Raw genomic sequence first — 18,548 nt, forward strand, 5'->3', positions numbered from 1 at the left:
GAACCCCACGCAGACACACGGGGAGAATGTGCAAACACTACACAGTCGCCCGAAGTTGGGGTCGAACCCGGGTCCCTGGTGCGTCGTGGTAGCATTGCTAACCATTGAGCCACCATACTCCGATTTCCCTTACACTACGGTACAACTATCTTGAATAACTGCTATTCCTTCATCGATTTGTTACACATCTCACTTAACCAATCGCATAGACAAAATCAGGAATCCTTCCTTATCCAGAAGTTCCCTGGTTTGGTTTTCTGTTAGATCATACTTTGAACACCTCAGTTGAGCTGTCCAATCAGTTCACGCTTTGTTTATTGCTGGTGTGTGTACGGGTTGGCATCTACACACCGTGAAACCGATGCGAGAAAGCAGCGAGGGCTTTTGCCAGCTACTTTTTGTGACCAAACGTGACATCAAACTACTTTTCTCGGGTTATGGTTATAAATTGGAACTGCTCCCTCTCAGACACACACACTGCTGAATAACATTGGTCGCCACATAACTGAGCCCAATATAATTCTCTCCCACGTCCCTTTTGACCGTAACCCTTTCCACGCTGCCTTTTCCCCCCCGCAATTCTGTTTTTTGGTTTGATTCTGCACATGTTACAGTCATACAACAGCTACAGTGTTCACCTTACTGGTGGCTGTAGTGCCTAGTAAACTGCTCTCACATCGGAGGTGAGACTCACGGAATGCAATCTAAACACCCCTTCCACATCTAAGACTGTCATATGCTTTGGGACTAGGTTTCAGCTCTAGTGGTGTCTGAGCTGCGTTACAGTTAACTTTGTATACTGGCGAAAGGGAGATTCTAACTCGTGTATTATCCTAGCCGTTTTAATCGAACGCTCTGACCGGGAGCTGTTCCCATTCTTCAGTCAAACGCGAAATTTGGGGAAGCCTTTTAAACCCAGGCATTAGGTACTGAGTGGACTGGAGTAAAGTCACTGACAGTATTACTAAAGGTGGGGGGGGGGTCCTTTCCAATTTATTCCAATGATTTTACTCTCATTGTTGGGACTTTGGTATCCGTGAAAGTTTACCGACCTCTCTCAGCGAAACTGATGATCTCCGAGGTCTGCTCCTGCAGTTCCTTCCTGGTGTAGCTGGTCGCATGGCCATCCAGGTGTGGGATCTCCAGTCTGCCGTCTTCTCTCATCTTGCCGGAGTGCAACTTCCTCAGGGCGGTCACCATCGCCGCTTTGGGCACCGGGTGAGTGATGTTGGGCCTCTCCCGCATCTGCAGGCGGCTCAGGATGTGCTTCTTGACGGCTTCCAGCAGCAGGGCGTCGGTCTGGCCGGGCTCGTCCGGCTGGGCCAGCCCGCAGGTCGCGCAGGAGCTGGCGCCGGTGATCGGGAGGGAGCCCTCGGCGGCTGGGGCCGGCGTGCAGCCGCCACACACCACGATCGCCAGCAGCCACGCTCCGCTCAGGCAAAAGACGCTCATCTTTTCAGGGCCAACGAGATCTCTCCCCCTCCCACCCCTCCCTCCCCCCCCCCACCCCCCCAACAGAGAGGGAAAAAAAGTCCCCTATCAAATGTGACTTAGAAGTGGCTGAATATTCGTTGTGGGGTCGCCACTGTGTTGCGGTAGCGCCTCGGTTAGCATTATATCAGCAGACAGGAACCTGCTTTCGACTTGGAAGGTGTCTAGATAGCATCAAGTTCCTTGCGATAAATAACGTTTCGTTTTCTACCCCCACCCCACCCCAGAAACAAAACTGAAGGGGCACTGGGATACCAAAAAAAAATTAGCATCCACACTGAAAAGCTCTAACTCTTTTATTGCACTTTTGAACGCCGTTTCAGGCTTGCTTAAAGTTAATCTGCACGGTTTAACATTCCACCTCTGCCAGTCCCAACTTTAAGCCATTCTAGCGGCCCAGTATATAGACATTTATAAGAGAGATGCCAAGTATCCAGTTGGAAGAGCAAGGGGGAGGGTGGGGTGGACAAAAAGAGTGGGGAAGAGGGGATTTTGTTTGTAAAAAAAATAGCTATGGTTCGCCAGGACAGGAGTTCCCCTTGTCTTTAAAGTAGTACTCCAGCATGGGTCACTTTGCGTTATGATCCTGGGCCTCCACCGGCGTTAAAGGCAGTTCAAGTGACCGTGGCGCTGACTGTATTTCCCTAAATTCAGCAGCAGCAGGAACACTCCCCACTCCCAGGCGGCGCTGCCAGCGATAAGGACATTCGAGTCACTAGCAGCAAACTTTTATACAAACGGCAGCACCACGTGGGCAGTTCCACCTATGAACTGACTCGCTCCAGAGACAAGCGAGGGATCAACCGAACACTCCTGGGCACAGTTACTCCGTGGAAGAGTGTTTCCAATCGGGTTCCCCTCCGCCCCCATAACGCCCGAAACCAAACCAAAAAAAAGGGATTTCGGTCTTCCAAAACATCAATTAAACAAAAATAGCCCCAAACAACTCACAGGAATAAAAGCCAGCAATCTGAAATAAAACAAAGAACTGCAGAGGTTGGAAATCTAAAAGAAAATTCGCTGGAGAAATTCAGCATGTCCTTTCAAATTAACCCAAAAAGTTAATTCTGTCCCTCTCTCCACAGGCTTAGAGTCATTGGGATATACAGCATGGAAACAGACCCTTCGGTCCAATCTCGTCCGTGCCGACCAGATATCCAATATAAATCTAGTCCCATTCGCCAGCATTTGGCCCAAATCCCTCTAAACCCTTTCCGTACCCATCCAGATGCCTTTTTCTTTGCCGAATTTCTCTAGCAATTTCTGTTTATGTTAGCTCCAACCTTGACGGACGAGGGGAGCGAATGGTATGCGAGATTTCACGAGAAATTGGTTTTATTTTGTGTGGTGTTTGCCTCCTTTCGACGATTGGGGATGTTATTCAAACGCTCACGCTCCAAACTAAGATAAAGGATTTGAGTTACCTGAGGTAGCATTGTTGGAGGACGACGCCAGCTTTCCTAACTGTTTCTATTCCAGAATGTGTCTTGCAAAACTTAGAAGCTTCAGTTGAAACTTGCTTGTGGGGTTGTGTGTGCAAAAACTACTCCCGAACCTCTGCAGTCCCTGGGACCTTGCCTTAGTTTCCCCTCGTCAGATGTTTTAGATTGTAGTATTTTGCTCAGAAATAGAGCTAATGTCTCGGTCGATATCGAATAAACAGTTTCTGATTGAAAATCGATAACGTTTTGGGTCGTGGTTTGGATTTGAGTAACGCTGAGTGCAGTGCAGTTTAGAATCACCACGCACTATTACATGGGATGACATGCCCTTTGATTCCAGCCACGATCTCCCACACAGTCAATCCTGGTCAAGTATGCAAAATGCAAGCGAGCCTCCAACATGTCCCCTTGCCCTGCAGCGGTCAAGAGAGGCGACAGCAAAGGGAAATCAAAGCAGAGCTACTTAATCCAGGCACTTTTCAGAAAAAGACAATGCACACGTGGGCCAACATTGAGATTTTTACAAGCAGGATGCGATCGATACTATCCCCCCACACAGGTGACCTGGTGGTGATCGCCTTGGGCAGCTCTGAACGTAAATGTCAAGGGGTTTTAGCTCCTCCTGCCTCGGTTCATGAAGACTGACAAACTGAATGATTTTTCAGGGTGAACAACACCTCTAGCCCCCGCTCAATGAGTCCCAGCATCTGCAGTACCCACTTTCGCTTGCTCAATGAGTGTCAATAATGGACTGATTGCCATCGATAGTGACTTAGGTGTACTTAGGTCCTGATGGCATTGGTTTATAGCTCTCTCTCTCTCTCTTTCATCGCGGGAATTGGCTGTCTATCATTTCTGTAGCAATTCGCTTTCGTTGACCTTTCGCTTTCAAGAAAATCTTTCCAATGTCCTCGAAGTACGGGGTGATGGGGGGGAACGTGGGTCAAACAGGATGAGGGGACGTTGCGAAATATGGAAACTGGTTTCTGGCTTTGGGGGTCGGTGCTGATAACTGCACGGCGGAAAAAGGAATTCTGGTCAAAGCCTTATCAAGTAAATAGAGCGCCACCCACCTTCACAAGCGTGTGAGCAGCAAAGGTCCTGTCCTCGCCGCGCACTGACGCTGGTCAATGTAACGTGCAATGCTGTTACTCTGGAAGCCAGGGTCGCCACTTGCTGAACAAATCCGGGAGAGGGGTCACTGGTTGGTTTTATTGGATTGCGTGTTCTTGTTGCGGCCATGTAATACAGGTTCGGTCAACAACAAGTGGGAGGTGGGATAAATGTGTGAATCCTCTTACTCTTTAAACAGCTTCCTCAAATTAAAACACAAATTGCGAGAGCATCTGTGGAGAGAATTTTATTTCAGCCTCCTTAAATTGTCGCCTGCAGAATGAATAGTCACCCGGTCAGTGCGGGTTAATGAAGGAGGATGCTGTACTTGCTGGGTTTTGTCCGTTAATGAGGGAACAACAAAGCTTTTAAAATCAAGACGTTTTTATTCACTCGTGGGACTTGGGTGTTGCTGGCTGGCCAGCATTTATTGCCTATCCGGAGTTGCCTTTGAGGAGAAGGTGAGCTGCCTTCCTGAACCGCTGCAATCCCTGGTTGACCCACAACGACCTTAGGCAGGGAATTCCGGGATTCTGATCCAGGGACCCTGTGGAAATAGCAATACATTTCCAAGTTAGGATGGTGATTGACTTTGAGGGGAACTTACAGGTCATGGTGATCCCATGTGTCTGCTACTCTTGTGGTCATGGTTTGGAAGTTGCTGTTTTTGGTAAATTTCTGTAGTGCATCTTGGAGATGGTACACACTGCTGCGACTGAGCATCAGTGGTGGGGGGTGTGGATGCTTGTGAGTGCGGTGCCATTGTTGGAGCTGCACATCCAGGCAAGTGGGGAATATTCCATCACACTCCTGACTTGTGCCTTGTAGATGGTGGATAGACTTTGGCAAGTCAGGAGGTGAGTTACTCACTGCAGTATTCCTTCCCTCTGACCTGCTTTTGTAGGCACTGCGTTTACGGCAAGTCCAGTTAAATTTCTGGTCAATGGTAATCCCCAGGATGTTGATAGTGGGGGATTCAGTGATGGTATCACCATTGAATGTCAAGAGACAGTGGTTAAATTGTCTCTTATTGGTGATGGTTATTGCCTGGCATTTGTGCAGTGTGAATGTTACTTGCCGCTTGTCAGGATTAGAGTGGTGCTGGAAAAGCACAGCAGGTCAGGCAGCATCTGAGGAGCAGGAAAATCGACATTTTGGGCAAAAGCCCTTCATTAGGAATCATTCCTGATGAAGGGCTTTTGCCCAAAATGTCAATTCTCCTGCTCCTCGGATGCTGCCTGACCTGCTGTGCTTTTCCAGCACCGCTGTAATCTAGACTCTAAACTCCAGCATCTGCAGTGCCCACTTCTGCCTTGCCACTTGTCAGTCCAAGCCTGGATATTGTCCAGATCTTATTGCTTTTGAACATGGACTGCTTCAGTATCTGAGGAGTTGTGAATGGTGCTGAACATTGTGCAATCATTGTTGAACATCCCTATTTCAGATTTTATGTTGGAGGAAAGGTCATTGATGAAACAGTTGATGGTGGTTGGGTCTGGGACACTACCCTGAAGAACTCCTGCTGAGATGTCCTAAAACTGAGATGTTTGACCTCCAACAACCATGACCATCTTCCTATGTGTCAGGTATGAGTATAACCAGTGAAAGTTTTGCCCCTGATACCCATTGATTCTAGTTTTTCCAGGGCTCCTTGAAGCCACACTTGGCCAAATGCAGCCTTGATGTCAAAGGCTGTCACTCTCACTTCACCAGTGGAATTCAGCTCTTTTGTCCAGGAGAAAGTGAGGACTGTAGATGCTGGAAAGTCAGAGTTGAGACGTGTGGCACTGGAAAAGCACAGCAGCTCAGGGCAACATCCAAGGAGCAAGAAAGTCGACACTTTGGGCATGCTGCTCCTCGGTTGCTGCCTGAGCTGTTGTGTGTTTCCAGTGCCACACTTTTTGACTGTGTCCATGTTTGAACCAAGGCTGTAATGAGGTCAGGAGCTGAGTGGCCCTGGTGGAATCTAAACCAGGCATCAGTGAACAGGTTATTGCTGAGCAAGCGCTGCTTGTGAACAATGCTGATGACACATTTCATTGCTTTAGAGACGATGGCGTGGTACTTAGCTGAGTTGGATTTTTCCTTTTTGTGTACAGGACATACCTGAGCAATTTTCAACACTGCTGGGTAGATGCCAGCATTGTAACTGGACTGGAAGAGCTTGGCTAGGGGAGCAGCAAGTTTTGGAGCACAAACCTTCAGTACTATTTTGGAATGTTCTCATGGCCCCTAGTCATCACAGTATCCAGTGCCTCCATCCATTTCTTGATATCATGCGAAGTGAATTGATTTGGCTGGTATGTATGACGCTGGGAATCATGGGAGGAGGCTGAGATGGATCGTCCACTTGGCATTGGTGCCTAAAGGTAAGCAAAGCTTGGGTACTATGGAGAATCTACAAGTGCCAATCTGTACCACAACATGGTACAATATTTAAATAGTGGGAGAAATTCACTTTTTTTCTGTGCAATTCAAAGGTGGCAAGATATTAATTTACATTTGCTCTTGTACACAGTGAATTCATATATATAAGCCAAAGAAGTGTACACTGTTGCAGATTCAATATCTTATTGATTGAGGTAAAACTCTTCCAAGTATTCTGAATCTTGATGGATATGCCCCATTATATTCAACTTGGCTAATCACTGCAAGAGTTCCTTGGGGTAGTATCCTTGGCCCAGCCATCTTCCACCATTTAATCAATTATCTTCTTAGTATTATAAGGGCAGAGGTGGGGATATTCATTGATGACTGTATTTTGTTCAGCACCATTCATGACCCTTCAGGTACCCTTCAGATAGTCATTAGACCTGTACAACATCCAAGATTGACATGTAGCAAGTAACCAGAAAGTGCCAGGCAATAACCATTCCCAACAAAAGAGAACCCAACCATCCCTCTTGGATAATCAATTGTCACAGAAAAAGAAAAGACTTCTGGGTTGCTGATGCAATTTAGGGAAGGAAACTGTCTTTACCTGGTCTGATCTATATGTGACTCCAGACTCACCAGTTTCCTAATTTTCCCTCCCCCTACATTATTCCAGACCCACGCCCCCAAAGTGGCACCACCCTCCTGACCTGTCCATCATGTTTCCCATCTATCCACTCCACCTTCCTCTCTGAACTATCACCTTTTCCCTCAGCTTCATCTACCTATCGTATTCTCAGCTACCTTCTCCGCAACCCCACCCCACCCTCCTATTTATCTCTCAGCTCCCCCAGCCCACAAACCTCATTCCTGCTGAAGGGCTTATGCCCGAAATGTTGATTCTCCTGCTCCTTGGATACTGCCTGACAAGCTATGCTTTTCCAGCACCACACTCTTAACTTCAGACTCACAGCAATGTTGTTAAGAAGGGCGGTAAAGACAAGACAAGCCAGGGAACTATAGACTGGTGAGCCTGACCTCAGTGGTGGGCAAGTTGTTGGAGGGAATCCTGAGGGACAGGATGTACATGTATTCGGAAAGGCAAGGACTGATTTGGGATAGTCATCATGGCTTTGTGCGTGGGAAGTCATGTCTCACAAACTTGATTGAGTTTTTTGAAGAAGCAACAAAGAAGATTGATGAGGGCAGAGCAGTAGATGTGATCTATATGGACTTCAGTAAGGCATTCAACAAGGTTCCCCATGGGAGACTGATTAGCAAGGTTAGATCTCATTAAATACAGGGAGAACTAGTCATTTGGATACACAACTGGCTCAAAGGTAGAAGACAGGGTCGTGGTGGAGGCCTGTGACCAGTGGAGTGCCACACGGATCGGTGCTGGGCCCTCTACTTTTTGTCATTTACATAAATGATTTGGATGTGAGCATAAGAGGTGCAGTTAGTAAGTTTGCAGATGACACCAAAATTGGAGGTGTAGTGGACAGCGAAGAGGGTTACCCCAGATTACAACAGGATCTGGACCAGATGGGCCAATGGGCTGAGAAGTGGCAGATGGAGTTTAATTGCGATAAATGCGAGGTGCTGCATTTTGGGAAAGCAAATCTTAGCAGACTTATACACTTAATGGTAAGGTCCTATGGAGTGTTGCTGAACAAAGAAACCTTGGAGTGCAGGTTCATAGCTCTTTGAAAGTGGAGTCGCAGGTAGATAGGATAGTGAAGAAGGTGTTTGGTATGTTTTCCTTTATTGGTCAGAGTATTGAGTACAGGAGTTGGGAGGTCATGTTGCGGCTGTACAGGACATTAGTTAGGCCACTGTTGGAATATTGTGTGCAATTCTGGTCTCCTTCCTATCAGAAAGATGTTGTAAAACTTGAAAGGGTTCAGAAAAGATTAAGAAGGATGTTGCCAGGGTTGGAGGATCTGAGCTACAGGGAGAGGCAGAACAGGCTGGGGCTGTTTTTCCTGGAGCGTCGGAGGCTGAGGGGAGACCTTATAGAGGTTTACAAAATTATGAGGGGCATAGATAGGATAAATAGACAAAGTCTTTTCCCTGGCATTGGGGAGTTCAGAACTAGAAGGCATAGGTTTAGGGTGAGGGGGGTAAGATATAAAAGAGATCAAAGGGGCAACTTTTTCACGCAGAGGGTGGTACGTGTATGGAATAAGCTGCCAGAGGATGTGGTGGAGGCGGGTACAATTGTAACATTTAAGAGGCATTTGGATGGGTACATGAATAGGAAGGGTTTGGAGGGATATGGGCCGGGTGCTGGCAGGTGGGCCTAGATTAGGTTGGGATATCTAGTCGGCATGGACGGGTTGGACCGAAGGGTCTGTGTCCATGCTGTACATCTCTATGACTATGACTCAAATGCACTCTGGGCAATTAGGGTTGGGCAATAAATGTTGGCCTGGCCAGCAATACTGACATCATATGAATGATTTTTTTAAAAATCACTAAATCCTGCCCTATCATCTTCCTAGGAGTTAACTGTTGACCAGAAACTGAATTGGACTAGCCATTTAAATAATCATAAATATCTCATCTTCAACCATTCCGAAGTGTGTCCACTATATAATAGACACAAGTCAGGAGTGCAGTGGAGTACTGGCCACTTGGCTGGATAGGTGCAGCTCCAACAACACTCAAGAATCTTGGCACCAGACAAGGCAAATCAGCTCACTTGACTGGCAACCTATCTGCTACATTCAACATTCACTCCTTCCATCACGAATGCACAGTGGTAGCATGGTGTACTATCTACATAATACACTGCAGCAAATCATCATAGCTCCATTTATAATTTCTTCTGTACTGATGACTTCTATCACCTAACTGAACAATAGCAGTGGATTCATGACAGTACACCATCTACATGTTCCCAAGTCACACACCATCCTGACTTGGAGCTATACTACAATCCTTTCATTGTTGCTGGGTAAAACAAAAACTCTGGAACTCCCTTCCTAACAGCACCTTGGATGTACCTACACCATAAGTACTGCTGCAGTTTAAGAAGACAGCTTACCATCACCTTCTCTGGGGCAATTCAAGATGGAAAATAAATGCTAGCCTCGCCAGAAAAGTTCATATTCTCTTGAACAAATTTTTTTAAAAGGTTCTGCTGCTATATTCTTCATAAAGTGACTCCCTTCTGCTACTAAGCTAAAGGTAATGCATAAAACTAAGGACGTTGACATTTCTGAGCAGACTCCAGGAATTAAATATGACTCTCCAAATCATTACAATAAATACTCCAACAGAAAATGTATATTGGCATCAAAATGAACAGTGTTTTAAAACTTTCTTTGTTTTTTATTGTTTATTAATTATGAAAATACTGATGATGGGTATAATGGCTGTTTGACTAATAGTTCGGAATTATCCAATTTGTTAATGATTTGTTTTCTATTTAAGTGCAATAGATACAATGTGAGTTTGAATGTGCTAAGCAACCAATGGCATGGAGGATGATTATGAGCAATTATGTGATGAAACTTCATGGAATACATCCAACCAGATTGGTAACATTACATAAGCCAGATAAATACCGTGAACTGTCTTCTTGATTTATGGAACTTACTGCATATTTCACTTCCCCACAGTCTGTTCTCTATTTCATTTGTGTTGAATGGCATACCACTGCCAAATAATATCCAGAATATGCTTATTATTGTGAAGTATATTGTTGTGCTTTAACATGTAAATAAATACAAAGCACTACAGTTCAACTCAATAGACTTTCCCTTCATAGTATTTAATTCAAGCTCGTGACACACTCATGATTGGAAGTGTTTCCATAATTTCATAGAATCCCTACAGTGCAGAAAGAGGTCATTTGGCCAACTGAGCCTGCACCAATCTTCCAAAGAGCATCCCACCCAAACCCACCCCCATAACCCCTCATGGTTATGTTTTTGTTAAAAACCATGGCTAAGCCACCTAACCTGTACATCTTTGGACTGTGGGAGGAAACCCATGCAGATAATGTGCAAACTCCACATGGACAGTTGCCCAAGGCAGGAATCAAACCCAGGTCCCTGGTGCTATGAGACAGCAGTCCTAACCACTGTGCCACTATGCCATCTAATTTTTAACCTTTTCACAGAAGAATACAAAAATATATTTTGAGGGAATGATATTTCAGATTTAAGTATTTTCTTAAGTCATTTATTAAATTTATGAGTTACCTGCCACATTATAGAAAGTTTTGATTAAATTCTTGATAATAGTCAATGCGTTCCAACCTTTAAGATTATCTGAAATAAACCACAGAAATCCTACAAAGACAAAATTGTGACACAACAGGTGCCTGAGGTGGTCTTGCTCTGACAAGCATTGATAAGCAGTTTGCTCTGCCTGCCTTGGTAGCTTAAGCTGTATTTACACTGAACGTTTTGTGTCATGTTGCCATCATGCTGAAACTGTAGGATAGTTCCAGAGTTCAAACTCTAGAAAGATTCAGTCAGAGACTCCCTGGAGAAGGCTAATCTGACATTGTATCAATTTGTTACCTGTCAACCAGTGTCGGATCAAACTGGGTTTAAAACCCGACAAACTTGCGTGACGTTATTTAAAGGTGTTACCATGGTGGCTGCACTCTTCAAATATTTACACTGGAAGAACTTCACGCAGATTGGTAGCTGCAGTATAAACGTACATTTAAAGATATAAATTATAATATTTAGTCACTATTGATACAGAAAGTATAGCCCTGCACCCAGTGGAAAATTACTTTTTTTTAACCATTCGAGTCACCTTTCGTTCCTGTCATGTCTTACCTCCTTTCAAGCTATTGAGTCAGCAGCAACTGATTACTGAGTTACTTCAAGCCAGTAATCACAGCACAATATTTCAACTATTACACTGTCTCCAAACCAGTGTAAAACACATTGAAATATTTATTAAAGCCAAATTAATAATTAAGATTGAAAAAAGACTATTTGGCTTATTCAGTTTATTTAATGGTCAGTGTCAACACTGACTCAGTGGGCACAATCACCTCTGAGACATAAACATTTCAGAAATAGAACATTGGGTCTCTCCAACCATTCAGTATGCTTCTGGCTGATCACAATTTCACTTTCCCATCCATTCTCCCTGTCGTTTGCTTCCCTCAGAGACCACAACCCTCTGGGACAAGGAAGTCCAAAGATCCCTTTACAACCTTCTCTGGACTGCCTCAAATGTCAGTATATCTTCCCTTAGAAAAATGGGAAACCTGTTCACAGTATTGCAGCTGCTGTCTAACTAGTGCCTTACAAATTTTGCAAAACCCTCCCTACTTGCATACACGGTTTCCTTTGAAATATAGGCCAACTTTCCATTTGCCATCCTTATTACCCACTGAAACTAGATATGAGCTTTATGTGATTCTGGCACAAAGACCCCTGAATCCCTCTGCCCTGCAGCTTTCTCTTAAATAATACTTAGCTCCTCTATTCTTCCAAAGTACATGACCTCACATTTTCCTACATTGTATTCCATCTGCCAAATGTTTGTCCCATCATTTAACCTGTCTATATCCCACTGCAGACTTTTTGTGTCATCCTCAACCTTTCTCTTCTCACCTATATTTGTGTTATCTGTAAACTTGGCTATAATACAATCAATTTCTTGTCTGAGTGATTAATATATGTTATAAATAATTGTGGCCCCAGCACTGATCCCTGTAGGACTCCACCAGCTACAGATCCACCAATGGGAACAGATCTATTCTGCAGAATAGATCTATCTATTTTGCCTCAACACCTTATGAATTTGACCACCTTTATCAGCTCTCCTCTTAACCTCCACCTCTCAAGGAAAACAGTCACAATGTTTTCAGTCTGTCTATGCAACTGAAGTTCCTTATCCCTGGAACCATTCTCATGAAGCTTTCCTGCACTCTAGGAACACAGGACTTAGAAGCAGAAGTAGGCTATTTTGCCCTTCAAGCCTGCTTCACCAATTAATAAGATCATGGTTCATCTGGTTGTGGCCCTGACTCCACTTTCCTGTCTACCCTCATAATGCTTTGCTCACCAGTCAATCAAAAATCAATTTTTCCATGAATAAATTCAGTGACCTCACCTCCACTGCTGTCTGTGGAAGAGATTCCACATAATAATGAACCACCAAAAGCAAAAGAAACACTTAAAAGGGAGACCTCTTATTCTTAAACTAAACCTCCTAGTTCGAGTCTCTGCCATAAGGGGAAAAACTCTCTAACACCTTTGTATCCTTTCTAAAATGCCCTGAACTAGATGCAATGCATCAACTGAAGCTACAGGTAGCTATTAATAAAGTCTAGGATAATTATGCTTTATTAACCATTCTCTCAACATGTCCTGTCATCTTTAATGACTTATGCACATATACATGTAGGTCCCTCTGGACCTGCATCCCCTTTGGAATCATACCCTTTATTTTATGCTGTCTTCCATTGTCCTCATACAAAATCAATTCATTCTCCATTCTCTGCTTTAAATTATATCTACAATTTGTCCACCCATTCTATAATCTTGTGTATGAACTCTTGAAGTTCTACACTGTCCTCCTCACAGTTCACAATGTTTCTAAATATCATATTGCCCTAAATAGAACATGCTCTTCTAGCACCACTAATCCATAGAACGTTACAGCAGAGTAAAGGCCCTTCGGCCCTCGATGTTGCGCCGACATGTGCAACCAATCTGAAGCCGATCTCGCCGACACTATTCCATTTTCATCCATATGCCTATCTAATAACCATTTAAATGCTCTTAAAGTTGGTGAGTGTACTACTGTCGCAGGCCCGTACTACTCTGAGTAAAGAAACTACTTCTGACATCTGTCCTATATCTATCACCCCTTAATTTATAGCTATGTCCCCTCTTGCTAGCCATCACCATCCAAGGTGAAAGGCTCCCAATGTCCACCATATCTAACCCTCTGATTATCTTATATGTCTCAATTAAGTCACCTCTCAACCTTCTTCTCTCTAATGAAAACAGCCTCAAGTCCCTCAGCCTTTCCTGATAAGACCTTCACTCCATACCAGGCAACATCCTAGTAAATCTCCTCTGACCCCTTTCCAAAGCTTCCACATCATTCCTACAATGCAGTGAGTAACATGAATAAAGAGTACTGGGCTAATGGTAAGATTCTTGGTAGTGGAGATGAGCAGAGAGATCTCGGTCTCCATGTACATAGGTCCTTGAAAGTTGCCACCCAGGCTGATAGGGTTGTTAAGAAGGCATACAGTGAGTTAAGTTTTTATTGGTACAGGGTTTGAATTTCAGAACCATGAGGTATGCAATACTCCAAGTGCGGCCACACCAGAGGTTTGTACAGTTGCAGCATGACCTCATGGTTCCGAAATTCAATCCCTCTACCAATAAAAGCTAACACACTGTATGCTTTCTTAACAACCCTATCAACCTGGGTGGCAACTTTCAAGGATCTATGTACATGGAGACCGAGATCTCTCTGCTCATCTACACGATCAAGAATCTTACCATTAGCCCAGTACTCTTTAGTCATGTTACTCCTTCCAAAGTGAATCACCTCACACTTCTCCACATTAAACTCCATTTGCCACCTCTCAGCCAAGCTTTGCAGCTTATCTATGTCCCTCTGTAACCTACAACATCCTTTGTCACTATCCATAACTCTACCAACCTTAGTATCATCTGAAAACTGACTAACCCATCCTTCTATGCCCTCATCCAGGTCATTTATAAAAAAGACAAACAGCAGTGGACCCAAAGCAGATCCTTGTGGTACACCACTAGGAACTGAACTCCAGGATGAATATTTCCCATCAACCACCACCCTCTGTGTTCTTTTAGCTAGCTAATTTCTGATCCAAACCACTAAATCACCCTCAATCCCATGCCTCTGTATTTTGTGCAATAGCCTACCATGGGGAAATCCATATACACCACATCAACTGCTTTACCCTCATCTATCTGTTTGGTCACCTTCTTAAAGAACTCAATAAGGTTTGTGAGGCACGACCTACCCTTCACAAAACTGTGTTGACTATCCCTAATCAACTTATTCCTTTCTAGATGATTATAAATCCTATCTCTTAGAACCCTTTCCAGTACTTTACCCACAACCGAAGTAAGGCTAACTGGTCTATAATTACCAGGGTTGTCTCTACTCCTCTTCCTGAACAAGGAGACAACATTAGCTATCTTCCAGTTTTCTGGCACTATTCCTGTAGACAATGACAACATAAAGATCAAAGCCAAAGGCTCAGCAGTCTCCTTCCTGGCTTCCCAGAGAATCCTAGGATAAGTCCCATCCGGCCCATTGGACTTAACTATTTCTACCCTTTCCAAAATTGCTAATACCTCATCCTTGTGAACTTCAATCCCATCTAGTCTAGTAGCCTGTATCTCAATATTCTTCTCAACATTATTGTCTTTTTCCTGTGTGAATATTGATGAAACCTATTCATTTAGTTCTTCCCCATCTCCTCTGACTCCACACACAACTATCCTTGATTTGCCATACTCTTACTCTAGTCATTCTTTTATTCCTGACATACCTATAGAAAGTCTTAGGATTTTCCTTGAACCTATCTGCCAATTACGTCTCATGTCCCCCGCAGTAACTGTTCCTTGAATAAGCTCCACATTTTAACTGTGCCTATCTCCTGCAGTTTCCTTCCACATCCTATGCATTCTAAATCTTGCCTAATTGCATCATAATTGCCTTCCCCCCAGCTATAACTCTCGCACTACAATATATATCTATCCCTTTCCATTACCAAAGTAACCCTAACGGAATTGTGGTCACTGTCACCAAAGTGCTCACCTATCTCCAAATCTAATACCTGGCTGGATTCATTACCCAGTACCAAATCTAATGTGGCCTCACCCCTTGTTGGCCTGCCTACATACTGTGTCAGAAAACCCTCCTGCACACATTAGACAAGAATTGACCCATCTAAAGTTCTTGAACTATAGTATTCCCAGTCAGTATTTGGAAAGTTAAAGTCCCCCATAACAATTACCCTGTCACTCTCATACCTATTGAGGATCATCTTTGCTTTCCTATCCTCTATATCTCTGGAACTATTTGGAGACCTGTAGAAAACTCCCAACAGGGTGACCTCTCCTTTCCTGTTTTGTAACCTCAACATTTCTCTACCCACCTATTTTTGTGTTATCTGAAAACATGGCAATACTACAATCAACTTCTAAACTTTTGCAATGTTGCCATGCACAGGTCATTCTGCTATAACGTGTGTTTCGTTAGTGCGAATTCGCTATGTTATGATTGATGAATTGGGGACATTGCTGCTAAAGGGGCAAACTTTTAAAGTGTGTATTGGTTATAACATGATTCTGGCCCCATTACTTTAAACAGTGCTGCTATTACATGATTTTTCTTATAACTCAGGATTGCACGAGAATGGAACTACCACTATAGCAGGACTGACTTTACATTAAGTCTAAATTATGAATCTATTTCAGGAAGAGTGGGGATCTTAATACCAATCCCTTCAACATAAATGTTCCTTCTGTCAGAATAAAAACATCCAGTAGGCACCTCTCTGTCTCTTGTCTCTCAGCCACTTTTATTTTTATGTTGTTACTGTCCCTTTTAATCCATGAGCAGTAACTTTGTTCATAAGTCTTTGTTAAATGCACTTTGGAAATCCATGCATACTACATCGATAACATTACATTTATCCTTCTCTGTTATCAAAATATCCAGCAAGTTAGTTAAACATGATTTGTCTATAACTAATCCATTATGGCTTTTCTTAATGAACCACATTTGCACAAGTAAATATAATTGGTCCCAAATGTTCAGATCTAGAAACCTCCCTATCATTGAAGTTAAACTGACTGTTCTGTATTTGTTGGGTTTATCTTTGCACCCACTATTGAAGAAATGTGTAACAATTTCAATTCTCCAATATGTTGACACCATCTTTGAGTCCAAGGAAAACTGCAAACATAATGGCCGATGCTTCTGCAATGTCCGTTCTCATTCCCTGTGTACCCTTGAATGCATCCCAATTCACCTTGATCCCTTGTTATTTCAAGGACTGAGAATGTATATCTCCTTTTTATTAATTCAAAATCCTTCACATGTTTGAATTATCTCCTGTTTCACCATGACCCATGCAGCATCATCTTTTTTTGGAAAGACAGATGTAAATTATACATTTAAAACCTCAACTGTATTCTATCTCCACACATAAATCTCCTTTTTTGTCAGTCTTTGCCCTCACTCACCCTTTTACAATCCTCTTACTATTTATATGCTCATCAGAGACTTTGGGATTCCCTTTTATGTTAGTTGCAAGTCTTTTTTCATATTCTCTCTTTGCTTCCTTTATTGACTCCCCCCCCCCCCCCCCCCCCCACTAAGGTTTTAGATTTTATTTACTGTCACATGTACTCAAGTACAGCGAAAAGTGTATAATCTCACCAGAGGTGGTGCCAACTTAGACACCAAGGTATCTAGATACAAAAAAACGCTTAGGCACAAACCTATTAGAGAAACGATCATTACGAATGTAAGTATTACTTCAAAGAATATTAGAAAAATAAAGAAATAGATAATAGTTTACATTAAAATCTTTTGTAGTTTAAACTAGGAAAATCAAGGAATAAGTTAAAGTTCAACAGTCTTTGATGAGTCCTCTGCTTATCTTGCTCTGCCTTCAGTTCTCAACTTCGCCACAAAGTTACCATTGCTGCTGCTGCAATGCTGCTTCTCTGAACTCTCCGGAGCCTCAGGAACATGCCTCGAGTAGAATCCACTTGCACACCGATCGGAGACACCGCCGTGAGCCACCGAGAGACCAGCCGACGTACTGCCAAGAGACCAGGCTGAGAGCCACCCAGAGAAAACGCTATAGGGCCCCCCCAAGAGCCACTGAGAGACCAAGACACCAGGCCGGGACCCACTGAGATATTCCATGTTCACTTGGGTTCTCAGTTATATTATCTACTTGACATTAGTCATAAATACATTTCTTCTTCATCTTAATCTTTATCTCGTGTGTCATCTGTTGAAATGGATTCATTTATAATTTGGTTTATAACTGCCGTAAGATTTTTCAAACTTTAATCATGCTCTTTCTTGCATGCTAGCACAACTTTTGCTTATTTAAAATGATAACTGGCAAATTTCAGGTGTGTTCCACAATGATAAATAATAATTTAGTTAATGCATTTATTCCAGCCTAATAAATATATAGCAAAACTGAATAAAATCTGTGGCCCCATTTAATTACACTCTTCATGCGCCATTTAAAAGTGCAGCTTTGAAAAAGAAATATTAGTGTGATCGAAATATATGTTGTTAGCTGATCGTCTTGTGGTTGGACATGCACTTTAGAATCTTGTCTGAAGCATTTTGAAATCTGTTTCAAGATCAAAGTATTATAAAGGTAGCATACATGAAAAGCATATTTCAAATCCTGTGTTAGTTCACTTTATGAAAGCTCATAGTACTACAACTACTGTGTTCTTCAAAGAAAGTGAGCACTTATCATAGTACCATTATAGTCGTAAATTTTCTAAACCCCTAGAGGCCTGGACTTGTGGCATTATTTAAATCATTTAATACTTGATAGCATAAAAGAGTAAGTTTGAGGAAACACTATCCAGCCACCCAGCTCACCTCATCACATAATTTCTTTCTCATGACCTTCTTTGATCCAAGAGAAATGTTGCCCTTAATATATATCCTCCATTTAAACATCAAGTAGTTATGTTCTTTTAATTCATTCACAGGATGTGGGCATCACTGGCTAATCCACATTTATTGCCTATCCTTAATTTGCCCAGAGGGCAGTTAGGAGTCAATTACATTGCTGTTGTTCTGGAATCACATGTAAGGATGACAGTTTCCTTTCCTCGAGGACAGTGGATGGGTTTTTTTTCAACACTCAACAATAATTTTGTGGTCATTATTAGCTTCTTAATTTCAGATTTTATGGAATTCAAATTCCACCATCTACAATGTTAGGATTTGAACCAGGTCCCTAGCTTATGTACCCAAGAACAAGCAAAAATGCAAATCAGTACCTCTGGATTAACAGTCCAGTGATAATACCATTAGGCCATTGCTTTCTCTTAAAGGGGAATTTATTTAATTATTACCTTTTCATGG

The 18,548-nt window shown here is 43.0% G+C and overlaps 1 protein-coding gene and 1 long non-coding RNA gene across 2 annotated transcripts in view; one reads left to right on the top strand and one right to left on the bottom strand.

Moving 5' to 3' along the window:
- The window catches only part of LOC140482405 (inhibin beta B chain-like), a 20,638-nt gene extending 19,174 nt beyond the window's left edge, over positions 1-1,464 (bottom strand). Inside the window, exon 1 of the mRNA XM_072579880.1 lies at positions 1,053-1,464. Coding sequence (XP_072435981.1) covers positions 1,053-1,452 — 400 coding nt within the window. The 5' untranslated portion in view covers positions 1,453-1,464. The remainder of the gene's footprint in view (positions 1-1,052) is intronic.
- On the top strand, positions 1,110-17,610 carry LOC140482408 (uncharacterized). The gene is made up of 3 exons (XR_011961723.1): positions 1,110-1,218; positions 6,146-6,415; positions 17,096-17,610. It is a non-coding gene; the product is annotated as an uncharacterized lncRNA (long non-coding RNA).
- The last annotated feature ends 938 nt before the right edge of the window (positions 17,611-18,548 follow it).

This window comes from Chiloscyllium punctatum, chromosome 10 (assembly GCF_047496795.1).
Source record: "Chiloscyllium punctatum isolate Juve2018m chromosome 10, sChiPun1.3, whole genome shotgun sequence".
NCBI classification, from domain to species: domain Eukaryota; kingdom Metazoa; phylum Chordata; class Chondrichthyes; order Orectolobiformes; family Hemiscylliidae; genus Chiloscyllium; species Chiloscyllium punctatum.